Source organism: Phacochoerus africanus, chromosome 11, assembly GCF_016906955.1.
Source record: "Phacochoerus africanus isolate WHEZ1 chromosome 11, ROS_Pafr_v1, whole genome shotgun sequence".
Taxonomy (NCBI): domain Eukaryota; kingdom Metazoa; phylum Chordata; class Mammalia; order Artiodactyla; family Suidae; genus Phacochoerus; species Phacochoerus africanus.
In genome coordinates this window covers 13,101,994-13,121,335 of record NC_062554.1, presented here as the reverse complement: position 1 = coordinate 13,121,335, position 19,342 = coordinate 13,101,994, and the positions used below count along the sequence as shown (strand labels likewise).

The window sequence follows — 19,342 nt, the reverse complement described above, 5'->3', positions numbered from 1 at the left end:
TGGTTAACTCCTGCTCAGCGCCCCCCCCGCCCCGCCCTTCAGGACCCCCAAGCTGGTGTCCCCCTCTGCCCTCCAAGTGTCCACGTCAGCTGCTCTTCTGTGGTCACTGTGCTGGATCACGTGTAGATGTGTCTGCCCCTCCAGCTGTCTGTGTCTGGTTAAGCCACTTGCCCCCCAGTCTCTGCCAGGCTCTTATAAAGCCTCGTTAAAAGGGACACAGGGAGTGAGATTGGGTGCACGTGGGGAAGGGTCACTGGGAAGGTGAGGAGAGGTGTTCAGCCTGATGAGAAGCCTCCAGGACCCACAGACTGGTGCCGTCTTCAGGCTGGGGGGGCTGGGGGGCTGGAGGCGGGCAGACTGTCACACTCACTTCCCAAGACCCCCAAGGAGTAGAGCTGAGGCTTTGGAAGGAAGCTAAAGGGAGGCGGGGCTGGTGCCACATCAGGAAGCATAGCCTCTCAGCCAGAGCTGTCCCTGGAGGTAGCGAAGTCCCCAGCCTTGGCAGTGGTGTGACTGCGCGGTGGGGATGGGACTGAAGGGGTTCAAACAGCTGAGGGGACCTGAACCAGCTGACTCTTGATGGTGCCTCAGTCTTAATAAAGGCCATGCTTTCTGACTCTAAGATGCCATCACTGGTGAAGAGGAATTGGTGGCTGGTAAACTGCTTTGGGAGGGGAGGCTGCAGATGGAGAATCCAGACACCACAGCCCCCGTCACACCCCCTGCTGTCTGAGGGCCGACTGTGCCCCCTGTCTTGTGCGGGCTCAGCCCTGGGAGGGGTCGGCTGCCCCGAAGGGGGCTCTCCCAGCAGGAATCCCACGTGGCTTCTGTGGGCAGTGGCACCATCTGTCACCTGCCTGCCAGCCGCTGATTAGGGATGTCCCCACAGCCAGTCTGGGCACAGGGCCACACTCCTCCATGCTCCTAAGAAAGCCCTGGCCCTCGTCCACAGCGCTGGCCTTCTGAGCAGGGACACCTGGAGAGGAAGCTGTAAAAGCCCAGGTCAGGGGCTCAGTTCCTCAGAAGAGATAATAATACTGCTAGAAACACGCAGGGAAAGAATAAATAGAACACTGAAGCAAATTTGAGTAAGGTGTGACCTGTATGAGAAGCAGATTAGGTTCTGATTTAAAGCTCGAGCCTGAGGGTCTCGCAGACCCAGGTTTGAATCCTGGCTCTGCTGCTTCCTTGCTAGGGCCCTCTGGGCAAGACACTTGACCTCTCTGAATCCCAGTTTCTTTCACTGGTTAAGTAAGAATGGTTCAGGGGCATGGTAAGGTTTAAATGAGACGATGAGTGGAAAGACCTTGCCTTCAGCCACAGTTTATTATAATCACTGTCTCACTATTTTATTTTATTTTGTTTTGTTTTGTTTTATCTTTTGGGGCTGCACCTGCGGCACATGGAAATTCCCAGGCTAGGGGTTGAATTGGAACTACAGCTGCTGGCCTACACCACAGCTCACAGCAATGCCAGATCCTTAACCCACTGAGCAAGGCCAGGGATCAAACCCAGATCCTCATGGATACTAGTCAGGTTTGTTACCATTGAGCCATAATGGGAACTCCTTGTCTCACTATTTTAAAAGGCAAAGGACTGCTTAAGGTGACAGGTCAGAGAAAAATGCTCTGGGGTCTACCAGAGGGAGCAGAGAGCAACCCGCTTCCCGTCCTGGCATTTTATGTGAATCTGTGCATCCCCTTACTACTCTGAACCTCAGTTTCCAAATCTGTAAAGTGGGGATAACAGTACCTACTTCTTTGGTTTGTTCACAGCCCAGCACAGACCCTGGCACAAACTAGGTCCGTCTCTCCGCAGCATTCAACTTCATATCACACTGTAGTTTAAAACAAAGGACTTGCAAGAGCGAACGTCGAAGACCTAAGGAAACTAAAAATTTATGATGACGGTATATACACATGCACACACAGACACTGCCCAGGACTCACATTTTGCAGAACACGTTTTAGCTCTGAAATATTTATGGGCCCTTTTTGACACACAAAGAACTAAAAATATCACCATGTGCTTATGTTAAGGAAAACCTCTAAAACTTTAGTCTAGTAGGAATTCAGTCAGTGTCCTGGCTCGAATCTAGCCGTTTCTGAGGTGGCGAGGAAACCCAGGGTGGTAAGAACCCCCATTTCCCTGAGGCTTTGGCAGGGGCAGAGGGTCCTTGGCAGGGCTGTTCATCTGACCACATCTGCCTGTACATGCTCCAGGCCCCTGCCCCTCGTAGAGACCATTGGAGCTCACGTCGGCTTCTTGAGTTTCCCCCAAACACGAAAAGCTTTGTTCCCGCCTTCTCCTCTTCTCTCCCTGCATTCTGCATCCTTGCCTTTCTTCCAGGCCAGCTCCTGGCCCCGGAAAACTAGCTAGAGGACACGCTCCCCTGGGATCGCCAGGCTCAGGCTTTCTGCCACCTGCACTGTGACATTTTACTGTCCACTTAGGTGATAATCATTCATGGAAATGCCTTTTTATTTATTTTTTCTACCTGGCCACTCAGTCCTCACCTCTCAAGCCTGATGTTAACGTCCCTCCCCTTCTGAAGCCTGGACTCCGTCTCCTCCCAGCCCCCCTCACCCCTCCCACTTTCATGGTCTTTTTCAAGCTCTAGGTTGGCAGCCCGTCCATAATTCTGTCTTAGTGGAATAGAATAAGATAGACAATATCAGATTGTCTAACCCTTGAGGAAAGGTTGGGCGTGGTTTTTGAAATTTCTGTTTTAGTTAGCAATGTATAGATTTATGTGTGTACTGATTGCAAAAGAAATATATCTTTGTTGTAGGTTAGAGAAAATGGGAAAGTCACAGATTTCGACTTCTCCTTTTACTGCAAAACTGTCTGGCTGGGCTCACTCTTACTTGACATTCTTTGGTCATGGCTTAGATGTCACTTTCTCTGGACAGTGGCCCCTGAATCATTTCTCCACCTATGGCCCACCTGACCTAGCTTAGGGGCCACTCAGGTGCCTTCCCCCTTTCTCCCTGTCTGATTTTCCCACTTTCTAGATTATCCAAGGAGTAGGAGCCCATTGTCTGTCCACTGAAGCCTCACACAAAGCTGGAAACAGTGGGGCAGGAACCCAGTAGGGGGGAAGAGGGAGGGGAGGGCAAAGGAGCCTTATGTGTTACCTCCATGCATCTTCCACTGCACCCTGGAGACAAGAGGTCCTTAGCGGAGCTCCTCTGTGGGACAACGGGATTGGCAGCGTCTTGGGAGCCCTGGGACGTGAGTTCGATCCCAGGCCCAGCACAGTGGGTTTAGGATTTGGCATTGCCACAGCTGCAGCTTAGGTCGAGACTGCGGCTCTGATCTGATCCCTGGCCCAGGAGCTCCACATGCCGCTGGGCGGCTGACAAAAAAAAAAAAAAAAAAGGAGGGAAGAGGTTTTCAGCAATCACTTACCAAATGAATTAAGCTCTGGTACAGGCTGTGCAATACCTTTCTTTAGGTTTAAACATTTTCTTCTGATTCACATCTAGACCCTGACATGGGAAGCCATGTGATTTAGAGCAAATCGCTTAATCTCGTTGAGCTTGTTATCTCATTTGTGAAATCACAGTAAATAAGAGAAAACACAAAATAAGAGGATAATAGCTAACCTGTGTAGTTGTTGTAGGGATTAGAAACATGTACAGAGTACCCAGCAGGAGTGGGTGTTTGATTAGCAGCCGTTTGACTGTCACCGCCATGTCACCGGCCTTCTCCACAGTCCCTCACCTAGTCAGACCTTCCAGCCCCATCTGCATCCAGCTCCATGTCAAAGAAAAAAAAAAAAAAACAAGTGAATTTTGGGATCACTGGGTTCGGGTCCCAGTGCTGTCACTTACTGGCTGTGTGAGCCTGATTGGCCGGTTGGCTCTCCAAGCAGCTCTCTCAAGCCAGGGGCGATGAGGGTTCTCGTGGGTCTGTGTGGAGAGCACCAGCAACCACACTCGATACAGACATGCCTTCCCTTTTCTTGTCCGGAGCCCACTCTCCTCCCCTGTAGACGGACCAAAGATGACCCCCGGGTCAGCACAAGGAGAGATGACACAACCGCAGTTTGTGCTTTTCCACCTTCACTGATGGCCCGTGGCTGACCCCCCCAGAGACAGCAATCCACTCCTACAGGGGCTCCTGTCCTGCTCATCTCCTGGCCCAGGGCCCAGCCCCCAGACTGTTATGGAAATGAACTTCTCTGCAAAGACACCTTTGTGGTGCTTGGGTCTTACCTGGGGTAGCGGGTCCGCAGCCAGCAGAGGGTGTGTCTGGGAGAAGCGAGTCAGGGGGCCAGGTGTTCTGCAGGCAGTGAGAGAAGCAGAGGGAGAGTCAGGCAGCATCAGGCCAATGGACTTTCAGGGCAGCGGGGACCCCGGAGGGCAGCAGCCTAAGGAGAGACTGACTTGTGCCAGCGTGGACGTGTCTGGGAGTTTCTGTCCCCCAGCCCATGGGTGGGAGTCGCAGGTCTGAGCAGGCACCCTTCCCCAGCGTGGCTCCTGCCCTCCTGGGAATCAGCGTTGCTGTGCTGCAGACCCTAGCTCCCAGAACAGCTTTTTTTCCACTGTCCCTTCTTTCATTCCAGCCTCTTCTTTTTCTCTCGATGAAATGCCAATTTGAGTATGAACCATGACCGATTTCCCATCTGTTCAAAAAAAGTAAATATTTACCGAATTACTATATTAAGACTAAAATGGAAAAAGTGAAAAGGAGATGAGAGCAAGGCAAATGTTCTCCCTGCCTCTGCTTCTGTAATAGGGAAGCCATGAGTCTGGGGACTGTGTTCTCAATAATTTGTAATTACGGAGCCTTTGCTTTGAAGCCAGTGTCTCTGGTCAACAGGCACAAACTGATAGGAAACATAGTTATCTACCAATTTAACAGCTTAGAATGTGTCTCAGACTTATTAACATATGTTTCTGAAGGGATTTCTTCAGGTAGAATGGACGCCTAGCTAGAGGCTTCTAAAGCACGCTTTTAAAAATAAAATGCGGGGGAGTTTCTCCTCTGACACGGAGGGTTAAGAATCTGGTATTGTCTCTGCCAAGGCAGGGCTCGATCCCTGGCCCGGCATAGTGGATTAAGGATCTGGTGTCACTGCATCTATGGCATAGGTTGCACCTATGGCTTGGATTTGATCCCTGGCCCAGGAACTTCCAAATGCAGGGGATGCAGCCGGAAAAAAAAAAAAAAAAAAGTGGATTTTTCTAATGATAACAAATGGCTAACATATAGTGAGCATCCATTATGTATCAGGGATCATATGTACCAGGGACATGAACTAACTTCTCATCCTCAGAATAACCTAAGAGGTTGGTAGTATTTTACAGATGAGGAACATGAAGCACAGAGAGGCTAAATAAATTGCCCAAGGACACACAGCTGCTAAGGAGTGGACACACACTTCAAACTCAGGCTGCCTTTGAAATGTTGAAAGAACACATCCGAGCAATGCCTTTAATTCAGTCTTAGTTCCTAATACACAGGGCCTCAATTTAACCACTCATATCTTACGTTACTTAAGATCGCTGTGAAGGGATGAAGGAGCTGCCAAGTAATTTTTTCATTTCTTCACTCAGCTGACATTCCATGAGCACTGGGGATGCCAGGCCTGCCCTCAAGGTACTGCAGTCAAGGGAGACGCAACTGTGAAAATAGACTATCTGGCTAGCTGGGTGTAGTGTGATGGAACGGCATGTGCAAAGGTGTGCAGGCCACAGGCCTGATGTCCAGGAAAGGGGCTCAGTGACAGGGAAGTGAGGATGGACCAGATAGAAAAGAGCCTTCCATTTTGACCAAAAAACCTGGAATTTATCCTGAAAGCTGAAAGCTCCACAGGGCTGCTCTAGAGGGGCAAAGACAAGGCAGTGGCATGATCCGGGCTGGGGGAGGTCATCTGGCAAAGTCTATAAGGCAATGCCATCTAGAGGTTATGGCCATGTGCTGAGTTCAGTGACCTGGGTCAAAACTGTGGCACCATCACTCAAGAGACATCACTCAAGGTTACTGTGGTAACCTTGGGCAGGACACCTGACCTCACAGTTCCCCCCCCCCCCCCCCGCGCCTTTTTTTTTTTTTTTTTTGCTTTTCAGGGCCACACCTGCAGCATATAGATTATAGATGTTCCCAGGCTAGGGGTCAAATTGGAGCTGTGGATGCCGGATGCTGGCCTATGCCACAGCCACACCAGATCCAAGCCGAATCTGCAACCTACACCACAGCTCACGGTAATGCCAGATCCTTAACCCACTGAGCAAGGCCAGGGATCAAATCCAAGTCCTCATGGATACTAGTCGGGCTCATAACCCACTGAGATACAACAGAAATTCCCCGGGCTGTTACTGTTAATACCATTATTATTAGGAATGATTAGTGACCAATTAAAACTAATTGAGCACTTATTATTATTATTGCTTCATTATCCTCACTTAAAGGAGGGGTGTCAGGTGAAGGGCCAGGGGGCACAGAGACAAGGTGCGAGTCCCCATAAATCCTCATTCACATTAGTGGATTAGAGCAGTGCTTTGGATGAAAAGCCAGCATTGGGTCATGCTATCAACTTAAGGAGTTATAATCAGTCTTTAAAAAAAAAAAAGGGGGGGGGGAGTTCCCGTCGTGGCGCAGTGGTTAACGAATCCGACTAGGAACCATGAGGTTGCGGGTTCGGTCCCTGCCCTTGCTCAGTGGGTTAACGATCCGGCGTTGCCGTGAGCTGTGGTGTAGGTTGCAGACGCGGCTCGGATCCCGCGTTGCTGTGGCTCTGGCGTAGGCCGGTGGCTACAGCTCCGAGTCAACCCCTAGCCTGGGAACCTCCATATGCCGCGGGAGCGGCCCAAGAAATAGCAACAACAACAAGAAAAAAAAAATGAAAGAGAATGAAATAGAGAAGACCAGACGCATTGCTCATGATGCAGTAACTTTTGTTTCCCTTTCATACATAAAAACACACTGACATAACATGAACGTGTGTTTCAGGTCACCATGAAAGATGTTTTTCAAATTATGGATTTCACACACAAAGATTTTACAGACCATGGAATAGCAGTTAGTATCACCTGTCTTCCTGTGGTCCCGCCCCTCTGATCCTCAGGGGACCCGTGTTTGTCAGCCAGTGCCAGGAAGCCTGTCATCATGAGGGCAGAGCTCAGGACCTTGGGTTGGGGCCCCAGTAAGAGGGTTCAATTTCTGGGTATCCTAGGTCACATCCCTCATCCCAGCACTAATTTCCAGGGGTATTTTGAGAATCCCCCCCCCCCAAAATGTCACTTATCCATTTTATCTGACTCTAATTAGAGCCCTAAGGTGCTGCAGTCTGCCTAGTAATGCTGGCTTTGCCACTAGCTCACCATATGGCTTTGGGCAGGAGGTGGTAAGGCTCTGGTTAGTGTTGTCCCCTGTAAAAAATATGGGTGAATATAGTTGTCTTTGAATACTTTACGGTTATTTTGCGGTACCGATATAGTCACACATATTTGCACCCTTGAAGATCACGGAGAACCATTTAGAGAGAAGTCTGCAGCAGACCCTCGGGATTCATGATAAACCCCAAAGGCATTAAGTGGTAACCTCAGACACTTCCTTGCTGAAAAGGTGATGCAGTTTTCTGGGTTAGGACATATGCCCCTTTTAAAGTGGGTCTAGAGAGCTCTTTAACAAGACAGACAGAGCCACCAGAGCCTTATTACAACCTTCCCTGGGGAGCGACTGGGAGGTCTGGGGAGGGAAGAGAGCATCCTCAGGCCATGAGGATACTGAGATCCCCAGTGTCTATGATCAAAGGCAAAACCTGGAAACCGCTAGCCCTCCGAACCCAACTGACCCATCAGGGTCTCATCAGACTTTTGTGCAGGATATTCTGCTTTCCTCCTGTGCTGACCCCTGGATCTTATGGGGGGCTACATTTGCTACCCCAAAGCCAAAAGAAGACATTTGGAAAGAGAGGATACCACAACAGCTTTTAAAAAAAAAAATGTGTCTGTTTAGGGCAAAAGGGTCAAGATAGGGAAAAGAGGAGAAAGGGAGATTAGGAGCTTCCCAACAACCAGACCCCTGGGGAAAGCCCAGACATAAGCAGCATGTGCGGTGGCTTCCCCAGGTGCTGAAGAGATAGATGCCTCTGGAAGTGAAGTTCTCTCATAGGCCTGGTGGTCAGGCCAGCCTACAGGGAAGGATGCTTTTGTGTGGTGGGAGGTGTGGAGCTCCAGGGGGCATTCTAGAATAGGAAAAACTCAGGCTTAAAGCCAAATAGACCTGGGTTCAGATCCTAGCTTGAAGGTGGTTTGGAATGGCAGTTGTCTCATCTGTCCGGTGGGGATCGGTTGGCCAGCTAATGAAACAAATATAAATACGTATTAGAGGCACCAGGCTTCACTTTGGGTGCAGTAGATCAGGAGTGAGGAAAAGAGGTAAGGCTCCTGCTCTCAGGGTGCCTACGTATTAGTGCAAGAAAACAGGACAATGAGCAGGTAATTATTTAATTGGATTGGTGGTTTATACCTTGGCTCATTTCCAAAAAAAAAAAAGGTTGGTGACAGTACTAACATCTCGGAACATGAGACAATTTAATGAGATATGCAAAGTGCTTTATACCCAGCGGCTGAATATAGGTGTTCATTTCACAAATTCTTAAGGAGCCCCTGTTCTGTGTGAGGCCTGGTCTTCGCTGGGGGCCTGATGGGAACAAACACGTGATTCCCATCTAATGGGATCAGGAAAACCTGTGCCCGGCGGCTTTTGTGGTCAGTTTCTCTGATACCGATCCCCGGAGGAGAAGCTGGGGACATCCTGGCTGTAGATAGGTCGGGGAGCAGGAAGAGAAAGGACTCATCATTAGCGGCTTTGCGTGCGAGTCCCCCGTGCTACCTCCGCGATGGAGCTGTGCCCTCAACCTCCGCAGCCCGAGGCCCCTCCTCTAGGCGCTGCAGGGTGTATCGAGGTCCCAGACCCCGAGATCGCCTTTGCCTGCTGGGGCCAGAACTGACGCCCTTTCTTTGGTTTCTCGGGCTCCAGACCACTCGGCCCTGAGTGCGGCGAGGACCCTGTTCGTGGATGTGGAGGAGCGCGGGCCGGAGGCCATGGACGTGAAGGAGAGGAAGCCGTACCGCTCGCTGACCCGGCGCCGCGACGCCGAGCGCCGCTACACCAGCTCGTCCGCCGACAGCGAGGAGGGCAAGGCCCCGCAGAAGTCCTACAGCTCCAGCGAGACCCTCAAGGCCTACGACCAGGACGCCCGCCTGGCCTACGGGGGCAGCAGCCGCGTCAAGGACCTGGTGCCGCAGGAGGCCGAGGAGTTCTGCCGCCCGGGTGAGGGCGGGGCCGGGGGGCGGGGCCGGGGGCGGCGCGTGCGCACAGGTGTGCCCCTCGGCGGGGCGTGCGCGCACGTGTGCGGAACGCCAGCGGGGTGGAGGACGCCAGCTCTCCGCAGTTTGGGCATCGAGATCTATCTAGTCAGAGCCTCTCTGCGGGTTAGTTCTTAGTCCATTCATTTTCATGCTCATCCATCTTGTGGGTATCAGGAGGCTGTTAGGAGCTGGAATCCGGGTCACACCGCCTGGGCTTGAGGTCTGAGCCACCACAGGCTCTCCTCTGAGCCTCAGTCCTCATCTGTTGAATGGCCGTGACTACTGCACTGAATTGCCCCTGAGGACTAACGAGGTGACATGTTTAAGGGGTAAGTGTGATGACACCAAGTGCTGAGTAAGTCTTAGTTTTGTGTGTTTTGTTATTCGTGCTTATATTTATTCATTCAACAAACACACCTTGGCGGCAGCTTTGTGTCGAGTGCTGTTCTGATCTTGAGAGGAAGACGCTGGTGAGATAATTAGGTCTAAAAATTTAGTAACATGGGGATAGTCTGGTGCCTGACGCCCTGTCCTTCAGTTCTTACACACAGTGGTCACCAGAGCCTAGCCATCCTACTCCGGAATACCTCTCAAATCCATCCCTCTTCTCTGTCCCCTCTGCCATTGTCCCAGTTCAGACGGTTATCTTCTCGCTGGGAGGGTTGACCTCAGCCCCTCTTCACCCAGTGCTGCCCCCTTTGGGCCATGCTCTGCACTGCAACCAAAGTGAACCTGGGAATGACTCCCCACTGCCCTTAATGGGAGCTCCTTAACCTGCAGTGAGAGGGCTTTCCCCAAACCGTTTCATCTTCCTGTTATCCCCTGCCTCTCCACGCCCCACCGCCCACGCTCCAACCCCGCTGGGCAGCTCATTATTCCCACACCTGCTGTGATCTGTGTTCCCTACCCCCAAAGTGATTCCTGTTTTTCTGCCTCTAGAGCCTTGAGCCCTCCTCAATGCCAGGTGGGCCAGCACAAGTCCCAGAGTCTACCCTGCCCAGTTCCCTTCCACAGACCCAGCTGGCCAGGTGCTGTGTTATTTACATACATTTTGTCTTTGGTATTTAATCCTTACAAGGATCCCAGTGATTCATTTGCCCAAGATCACAGAGGCAAGAGGAGCTGCCCCCACCACACAGACACACACACCTGAGGCCTACCTGGCCTCTCCCCCAGGCCTGGATCCACACAAAAGCTGACTTGTTAGGAAGGCTGCCGCTCCTGTTTTAAAAACAAGAGAAAGGTCTGCAGCTTTTTCCCAATTCGTGGTTGATAGCTCACACTCCGGCATCGGTCGGATCTGGATTTGAATTCTGGCTCAGGGTCTTCACCTGGGCAATGGAAGAAAGATGGTGCCTCCTAATTGTGGGGGTGGGGGAGGATTGAGGAAGACTGTGAATAGAGCACTTAACACTTGCACCGCGGGGATGCTTCAGACATGCTGCCTGCTACTGTCATGTCTGGGTCTCAGCGACAGAGAGGGACGCATGGAGTCAGAGCTTTCCTCCAGCTCTCTTGCCCGTGCTTGATAGATCCTGGTGACCCCTGGATGTCACCCTAGCACATGAGGCTCCAGAAGAAGCCCCTCTTACCTTCCTAAATAACAAACAAGAAGCATACTCAGCTCATAGACAGGCATAGACATTTTACAAAGTGCTTTCCCGCCCATTACCTCCTGGAGGCTCAAAAATCCTGTGAGGATAGCAGGTCATAGATTATCACCCCCATTTTAAAGACTACCACTACGACATTTTAAGGCCCAGGCGATGTAACCCACCTAAGCTTGCCCAGCTAGATGTTGAGCAAGGTGTGTTGTCAGCCCCAGCCCTGGGCCCCCCAGGAAAGAAGCCAAAGGGTCTTAAAGCAAAGGGATCACAAGAACATCTCACGTTTGATGAAATACATCTCAAGCCACACAGCAGAGGGGCTGGGCTGGTTCGCCAGGACCCCTGAGCCCTTAGGGTCAGCCCTCACCTTGCATCTCTCCTGTCCTGGGATGGCTCAGCTGACTCCCATTGAGTCCGGCTGCTTAAAAGCGTATGCAGGGCAAGCCATGTGGAAATCAGTGCAGCCCGGGCTGTTTGTTGCAAATAAATTTGATTTTTCACTTAATGTAACAGTCATTCTTCATGACATGTGACTGGCCTCCTTTAAGAGGTGCAGCCCAGGGGAGCAGGGAGAGGGGCTGGGGGCGGCAGGGGTGGGAGGTGGGCAGGGGTGGGTGGGGGGAAAGGAGGTCAGAGGGAGGTACGCAGGGCGGCCAGGGGGGTGGTGTGCGGAGAGGGAGGGAAGCTGACTGAGGGGGTTTAGGCTCCAGGTTGGAGTTTCCTTCTGCTTAGAAGGAGAGCAGCAGAGGCGGGCAGACTGCAGTGTGGCACATAGGGTGATGTTCACAGCGTTTCACACCTGGTCTGACCCAGGCTCCGGCCAGAAGAATGTCTCCTTGGCCACTGAGCAGGGCCGGAGGCCAGTGATGGGCAGCCTGCTGACGTTCACCCGTAACCGCTTGGCTCCTAGGAGGCTGCTGTTTGAGAGGAGGGACAGGCAGCGCACAGGCTGGGGCTCTAGGTGTGAGGAGGCCGAGCATCAGTTATTTACCAACCAGTATGGACCGTTTTTGTGACTCGAACCTCAAATCAAGGCTGTAGCAGCATGAACCACCCCTCCCCCCAGGGCCAGCCTCAACACCTGTCACTTCAGCATGGTCCCAGTTGGTCTCTTCTCCCGCCTCCCCTCTCCCTTTATCTGACCCCCCACGGCACTACCGGAGTGTGTCTGATTATGTAGCTAACTCTCACTGAGTACCTGCTGGGTGCCAGGCTGGACACGGAGCTGACCAGGACCCTGGCGGGGGGGAGGGGCACAGGAGTTACTGCTAAGAGTGATTGGGGTGGGGGGGCATCTCTGCTGGCTAATCCCCCCCCACCGCCTCACCTGCGGTTCCTTCTCCCTTCTTGGTGGGCTTGTCCTCTTCAGGCCCAGCCCTGGTTGCAGGATCCTTCAAAGCCAGGGCATCTGTCTCTTCACATTCACTCTCCCCCGCAAGAACCCCCACCCCAATACCCTGCCGTCTGCCTCTGTGCTCCCACAGCCCTGTCCATGGGTCTCCCACTCTGGGCTTTCGCCCTTAAACATGGTTTGGGTTGCGTCGCCCCCTCCGGACTATGAGCTCTGTGAAGTCGGGCGCCACGCCCTGTCACTGCTGTCATCATCGCTCAAGGCCCAGGGCCAGCTTGGGTTGGGTTAAATGTGATGCTGCCTGATTCTAAGTCCATTTCCCATATCATTGGTTTAACTTTCTTCCTCATCCGCGCCAACACTCGTGGCACCATGAGAAATACGGAGACGCTCTCCCCGAATAAGCCCTGATGAGCATTCAGGAGTAACACGGAGGCTGTGTTTCCCATGGAAACACCCCCCACCCACGTCTTCCCAGCCTCAGTCCCGGGCGCAGCCAGGCCTCCCCAGGGCCTCGAGAGGCCCATCAGCAGCCCAGCCTTGGCTGTGTGCTTGACTCCCTGGGTTACTCCAGAGCCCACTGGTTCCTGTCACAGCCCCCCTGGCAGAGGAAGCAGAAGACAGAGCCCACTTCTTGTGCAAGGCCCGCTTCTCCCAGCCCGTCACTGTCTTCTTCCCTTTCCTGCCCCAGACTTTGCTGAGCTGGCCGGCAAGGAGTGTCTGGTCCCAGGGAGCCATGGGCATCTCAGAGACCAGGCCACCACACTGCTCCGGAGCGCCCCCTGCCGGCAGCCCCAGCACCACCCTGGCCTGGAAGAGGAGAGCTGAAGCCCTCTGTCCCATTTAGCAGACATGTGTTGAGCCCCTTCTGGGTGCCAGGCGGAGTTCTAGGCTCAGGGATTTAGGGATGAGCTGGACACGGTCCCTGCCCCTTTGGGGCCATCTCCAGGGAGGAGCCAGGCCCTTCAGCAGTTCTGCTCTGCAGGCTGACCAGGGCCGAGGCCTCTCAGAGGGAGCTCAGAGGAAGAAGCAATGACTTCTGCACAGGGTGTAAGATTAGAGGAAACTTCTCAGAGGAGGTACCATGTGCATTGAGTCTTCCAGAAAGGTGTGGAGGGTTTAGGCTGGTGGAGAGGGCGCGGAGAGAAGGCCAGAGCATCAGACACACAGCAAGCTCAAAGGACAGCAATGAGTCCTGGGGTGGGAGCCAGGCTTCTGGTAGGGAGGACCCCCCCCCTCGACACCCAGCCCCCTAATCAATCTCCCCTGCCTTTCTTCCCAGGCACCAACTTCACCCTGCGTGAGCTGGGGCTGGGGGAGGTGACGCCCCCTCACGGGACCCTGTACCGGACAGACATTGGCCTCCCGCACTGTGGCTACTCCATGGGGGCCAGCTCCGAGGCCGACCTGGAGGCTGACACTGTGCTGTCCCCCGAGCACCCCGTGCGGCTGTGGGGCCGCAGCACGCGGTCGGGGCGCAGCTCCTGCCTGTCCAGCCGGGCCAACTCCAACCTCACGCTCACCGACACGGAGCACGAGAACACGGAGACTGGTGAGTGGCCCGCTTGGCCTGGGTTGCAGAGCCAGGCTTTTAATTACGGTATTGATTTTCCGCTCCGTCACTTGGGGCCCTGGTGAAGTCGGTGGAAATTGCTTTGCTCTCAGTGGTCAAAAGGCAGACCCTCTTGCAGGGTCACGTGAAATACCTACCCATGGGTGACAGGCCAGGGCTGGGTCGCTGCTCTTTCCTTCCAGACTAGGGGAGTGCCTTAAGGGCAGGATGTATTGCTGACAAGGTGCCTGTGGCAGGTGGAGCAGAGGGGCCGGGGGGCCAGTGGCAACCCTCCCCCTACAGCCTGTTCTCTGCGACATCAGCCATGCCTCATCCTGCAGAATCCTGCTGGCATAGCCCCCAGCCTCCAGGTGCCCCGCCCCACCTCGGGCAGTCGCCATGGCCCTGCCCCACCCCAGGATCTTCTGCCCATCGGAGGATGGCTTTTTCACCAAAACCGTCATGCTAGAGTAACTTAAAGCCCGTGTTTGTACTCCAGCTTTCCCATGAGCTCATCTGCAGCTTTGGGAAAGTGCTGGCTCTCATCTCTGTAGCCCCCACCCCAAGGCCAAGAGATGCGGTGGAGGAAAAAGATGACAAACTCGTTCACATGCCTCCTTTCTATGCGGAAGAAAAGGGTGCCGGGTTCCAGAATGTTCCTCTTTACTCTTGGACCTTGTCGGCAGATCCCGCAGGGGCTCTGAGTTAGATGCAGCCCTGCAGCAGGCCACTGCGGACTCTCCCTTTCTGTGGTGCTTTGTGCCCTGAAGCCCCTGGGCAATCTGTGGTTGAGGTACAGGGAGCAGGTGGGTCCTGCTGGGTCTGGCAGCAAAGACTTAGGGAGGGTGCTGGAGACCCAGACGGCCCCTCTGCACTGCCCCAGGGAAGGGCTTTGCTTCTCAGAAGTCCAGTGAGGGAGTCTGCTGGCACTGCCACACCAGAGGCAGGAGGGGGCTGTGTGTGGGGAGGGCCATCTGAATGGGAACTGGGAGAACCAAGCCTGGAGCCAGTGCTGCCTGCTGGTTGCCGGCTCAAAATGCAGGATCCCGTGATTCCTTCCCAGGATTTGGGAGGATTGGGGGGGAGGTGGGAGATGGAGACACCAGGTCAAAAGCGAAGACTCAGGTGAGTTCAAGAAGGAAAGGAGAGAGTTCCCATCCCATCATGGCTCAGCAGTAACAAACCCGACTAGTATCCATGAGGATGCAGGTTTGATCCCTGGCCCTGCTTAGTGAGTTAAGGATCCGGTGTTGCCATGAGCTGTGGCATAGGTCACAGATGCAGCTCGGATCCCACGTTACTGTGGCTGTGACCTAGGCCAGCAACTGTAGCTCTGATTCGACCCCTAGCCTGGGAACTTTCATATGCCACAGGTGTGGCCCTAAAAAGAAAAAAAAAAAAAGAGGAAGGGAGGCTCCAATGGGATGTGAGTGACACAGTCCTACAGTCCCAGATTGGGATCAGGCAGGAGACCAAGTGAGCTCCAGGTCGGATGGAGAAATTATCCCCTAAAAGAATCAGGTGCAGCAGAATTGCATCAATTCCATCACTGCTGCTAGAGAACTTGGTTCCTTTTTCCTGGGGACCCTGTGCACCTGTTTGAGGATGGGGCTGCAGCAGATCCCAGATATCAGCTTGACAGTGTCTCCCTCCCCTGACACTCCATCAGCCCTGGGAGGGGGTCAGCGACCTAAGCACCTGAACGAGTGCCCCTCTCTGCAGTGGGGAGCCATCCACACTCCCTCATCCACCGCCCCCCCACCTAGGCCCAAGCCCAGCCAGCAGCCCTTCCTCTCCCTTCCCAACCATGCTTTCAATTTGTGTGTGAGGCCTGTACAGAGAATGCTGTCTGACTAGAAGGCAGGAAGCCTTAGTTCCATCACTGACCTGGGGTGAAGCATCGGATAAGTTAGATCTTTTCTTTGGACCTCAGTTTCCTGATCTATAAAATAAGTAGTTTAAATGAAATCAGCATTCCCTATATTCTAAGAACGTTGATAGTTCTTAGCTTGAAGGGGGTGGAGGCGAGTGCTCAGTGGCCAAATAATGTAGGAAACCCTGGGTTCATAGAATTTAACCAGTTTCCTTACTGCAGGACTGCTCAGAGCCTTTAATAGTTTAATATGCATGATAATGGATAAATTAGCGAGGAAGCTTATATGTGGCAGTCCCCAAATTGATTTAAGGATGAAGAACCCTTTCTTCTCAGAGCATCTGAAAGGAACAGTGTTCCAGTGAAAACTTTTGGGGAATAAGTAAGCTGAATTACGTGCCGGCGCTTCTGGATCTAGGATTCTATGTTTCTAAGCCCTTACGTTAAGACGAAGGTGCATGGAGTTCTTGTGGCACAGTGGGTTAAGAACCTGACTGCAATGGCCCGGGTTGCTGCGGAGGTACGGGTTCCATCCCCAGCCAGGTGCAGTGGGTTGAAAGGATCCAGAGTTGCTGCAGCTGTGGCCTAGGTCTCATCTGTGTCTCTGATTCAGTCTCTGGCCTGGGAACTTCTGTATGTTGAGGGTGTGGCCATGAGGAAAAAAAAAAAAAAAGATGAAGGTGAAGAAAAGGAAAATGGTAGTAACAGCAATGATGGTTACTACCTGCTGCTGATTATTAGCCTCCAAGCCCAGTGCTCAGTGCTCAGCCATCAGAATAAGGACTCTGTGACCCAGAGAGGTTAAGAAACCTGCGTAGGTCACACAGCTAGCAAGATGAGATTTGAACTCAGGCCCGTTTGACTCTAAAATCTTGACTCTTGCAGCCCTAGTCATAGTGAATGTTCTCCGCAGCAAAGTACTTGCACTCTTTGTTCCTTTGAAGGCTTCTTGCCATGGTGACAAACGATCATTTTTCCATAAAGTCATGACAGAGTGAGGTGCATACCGCCCACATTGTTGTATATTCCCTGAGAGCTGAATTACAGCTGAATTAAGCCTCTGTTGGGTGATGATGACATAGTCAACGAGCCTGAAGAGCTTCAGCCTTTGATAATGGGGACAGGGAGATGGCTGCCTGCTTCCCTGGCCGTGCCACCCTCTCCTCTGATTGCCCGCTTCCAGCACTGGCCACAGCCCTCTGAGCCTCGCCGTGCTTGGGGGAGCAGGGCTGGGAAGGAGGTGGGCAGGTGGACCTAACAGAGAGCTGCTCCCTGGCCGCCTCTTCCCTCCCAGGCTTGGACTTTCAGACCCAGATGGCCCTCGGGTGCTCCCGCACCTGCCCACTCGCTCCGGGTTGGAAAACTACATTAATGGCTTTGTCATACCGAAGTCTAAATAGTGACAGTGACTCGTCCTGGCAGTGAACGAGCCATGGGAATGGCTCTCCCTTTATCCACTGAGGAGGTCAGCAGTGTTCTTATCAAGCTCAGCTCACAGCTGAGGACTGGAGCTCATAGGTGACGGGTGTGCAGCAGCCACAGGTTGAGCTGAGCTGAAGCCAGGCTCATTTCTCCTCCTCTTCCTCCTGTCCTCCCACTATCACATCTTTCTCCCCTGCCTGCCTCTCTCACAGTCATCCGCCCGGCCCCAGCTCTGTCCTTTGTCTGTGATGAGAACTTGGGCCTCAGCATCAGAACGGGGCTCACCTCCATGGGACGTGTTTGCCAAGGCCTCGAGGTGCAGCCACTTTCCAGGAGTAGAGGGAGGCCACGCTGAGGGCCTGGTGCTGTCACCCTGCGGCACACGGGCCACGGCCTTCACCCTCATGGCAGCACCACAGCATCTCCATTCCCAGATGGGAAAACTGAGGCTCCCGAAAGGTCACCCGACTGGCCAGAGATTGTGCAGCTGGTCAGTCAGCAAGTTGGCAAGGTTTGGATTTGAACTTAGGTCTCTCTGATGCTCTCATCTGAGCCCTCTGCCCACCTCCGTTGGAATCAGCAATCGAGGACACCAAAGCGTGACCCCTGCCAACTTCCAGCCACAGGAACATTGACTCTGCCTCCATGCCGGGCCTTCCATTAGTCAATAGTAATTGTCAACAGCATTGATAGCGGTGGAGGCTTTTGCAGAGGCCCTGGCAAAGCTGCATGCAGCTGCCATCAATAATAACTTTTATGGGGTCCATTAAAGCCAGTTTCTGCCCCTGAAGGTTAATGTCAGCAGCTTTTATGTCACTGCTTAATATCCAAAATAAATACAGAATTGACTGGGTAATGTAAACACAAATCTTCCCCCTCAGGGCCGTCAGGCAGAGCCAGTGCTCAGGCCTCTCCTGCTGGGGGCCGGGGGTGGGGGCACAAGGAGGAGGAGCTGGCGTCATGCCAGGCACACGATTGGCATCTGTAAATACTTTTGAGAAAGTAGGATTCGCCGTTTAAGTTCTATTTCCGACCATGGGGTCAGTGGACCCGTGTCTCTTTTGTAGATTCATTCTGGGATTTGTCCTATAGCTGTGCCCAACTCCTTCAGTAGACCAGGCATTGTTCTAGATGCATGGCAGGGAGGTGGAGCTGAGACAGCGTCGTGGCACCATCTGCAGTGGAAGTGTCACAGGCAGGATGGTGGGGCGGAAAGAAGTGGGTTCAGAGTCTAGTGAGGAGCTGGGTCTCGGATCCTGGCCGCGCCGTGTCCCTGCTCTGAGACCTTCAGCAAGTCGCCTCGCCCTGTCTGCCGCAGTCTTTGCATTTCTAAGCCAGTGCCCTCGGGTGACCAGAAGCTGGGAGAGGGGACGTGGGGGCTGCATGTTCCGTGGGTACCGTGGTTCAGGTTGGGATGATGGGTACATAGCAGTGTGAATACTTAATGCCACCCAACCGTACCCTTAAAAATGGCTAGAAAGGTGATACGTGTTTTACCACAATCATGAGACGGCACCCAAACAGCACAGCATCTTTCCCCCTTGGTGCGTCACCGTGAGCCTAAATATACTATGACATTTGCAGAGCGGCTGGTCTGTGTTGGTCCTTAATTCATGCCAGCTGTTACTATTAATTGTTGAAAGAGCCATGGGATGACAGTAAAGGGAGCCATTCGTTGTGCCCCAAGGGCACAAAGGCCCATTCCTTCCTGCCACTCACGTTATGCGCCTGGGCCCCAAGGCCGGCAGGGTCGCCCTGGGCGGGAGGGATCTGAGAGGGGCGCTCCCAGCGGACGCAGTCGCACAGCCAAGGCTTGGCGGCAAGAAAGGCCTGGTAGGCCTGGGGAATTGTGAGAATTTAGTCCGCGCTTTAATCCCAGAGGCAAATGGAGAAATTCACTTAGAAAAGAAACAATGAAACCAAATCACAGTTGCCCCCAAATTATCAAGCAGCCTGGGTGTCAAAAGGGAAATTACTGGTTAACCTAATTAGGCAGCCAAATTGCTTATTGAGAGCCAGTAGACGAGGTGAGCGGTGAGCGTCTTCAAGCGCAGTGAGAAGGAAGCTCATTACCAGTTTAACTCCATTTATCCTCTACCCTCCCTGGCCCCATGCTCATGAGACTTAGTTTTAAAAATCTGTAAGAATAGCCATCATTAATCCCCCTAAGAAGCCAGGGTACTGCAGCTACCCAGCTGTTGTACACAAGGC

General features: G+C 53.1%; 1 protein-coding gene across 1 annotated transcript in view; it reads left to right on the top strand.

The window, feature by feature from the left end:
• The first annotated feature begins 8,996 nt into the window (after positions 1-8,996).
• The window catches only part of TENM4 (teneurin transmembrane protein 4), a 410,796-nt gene continuing 400,450 nt past the window's right edge, over positions 8,997-19,342 (top strand). Inside the window, exons 1-2 of the mRNA XM_047751949.1 lie at positions 8,997-9,288; positions 13,567-13,836. Coding sequence (XP_047607905.1) covers positions 9,060-9,288; positions 13,567-13,836 — 499 coding nt within the window. The 5' untranslated portion in view covers positions 8,997-9,059. The remainder of the gene's footprint in view (positions 9,289-13,566; positions 13,837-19,342) is intronic.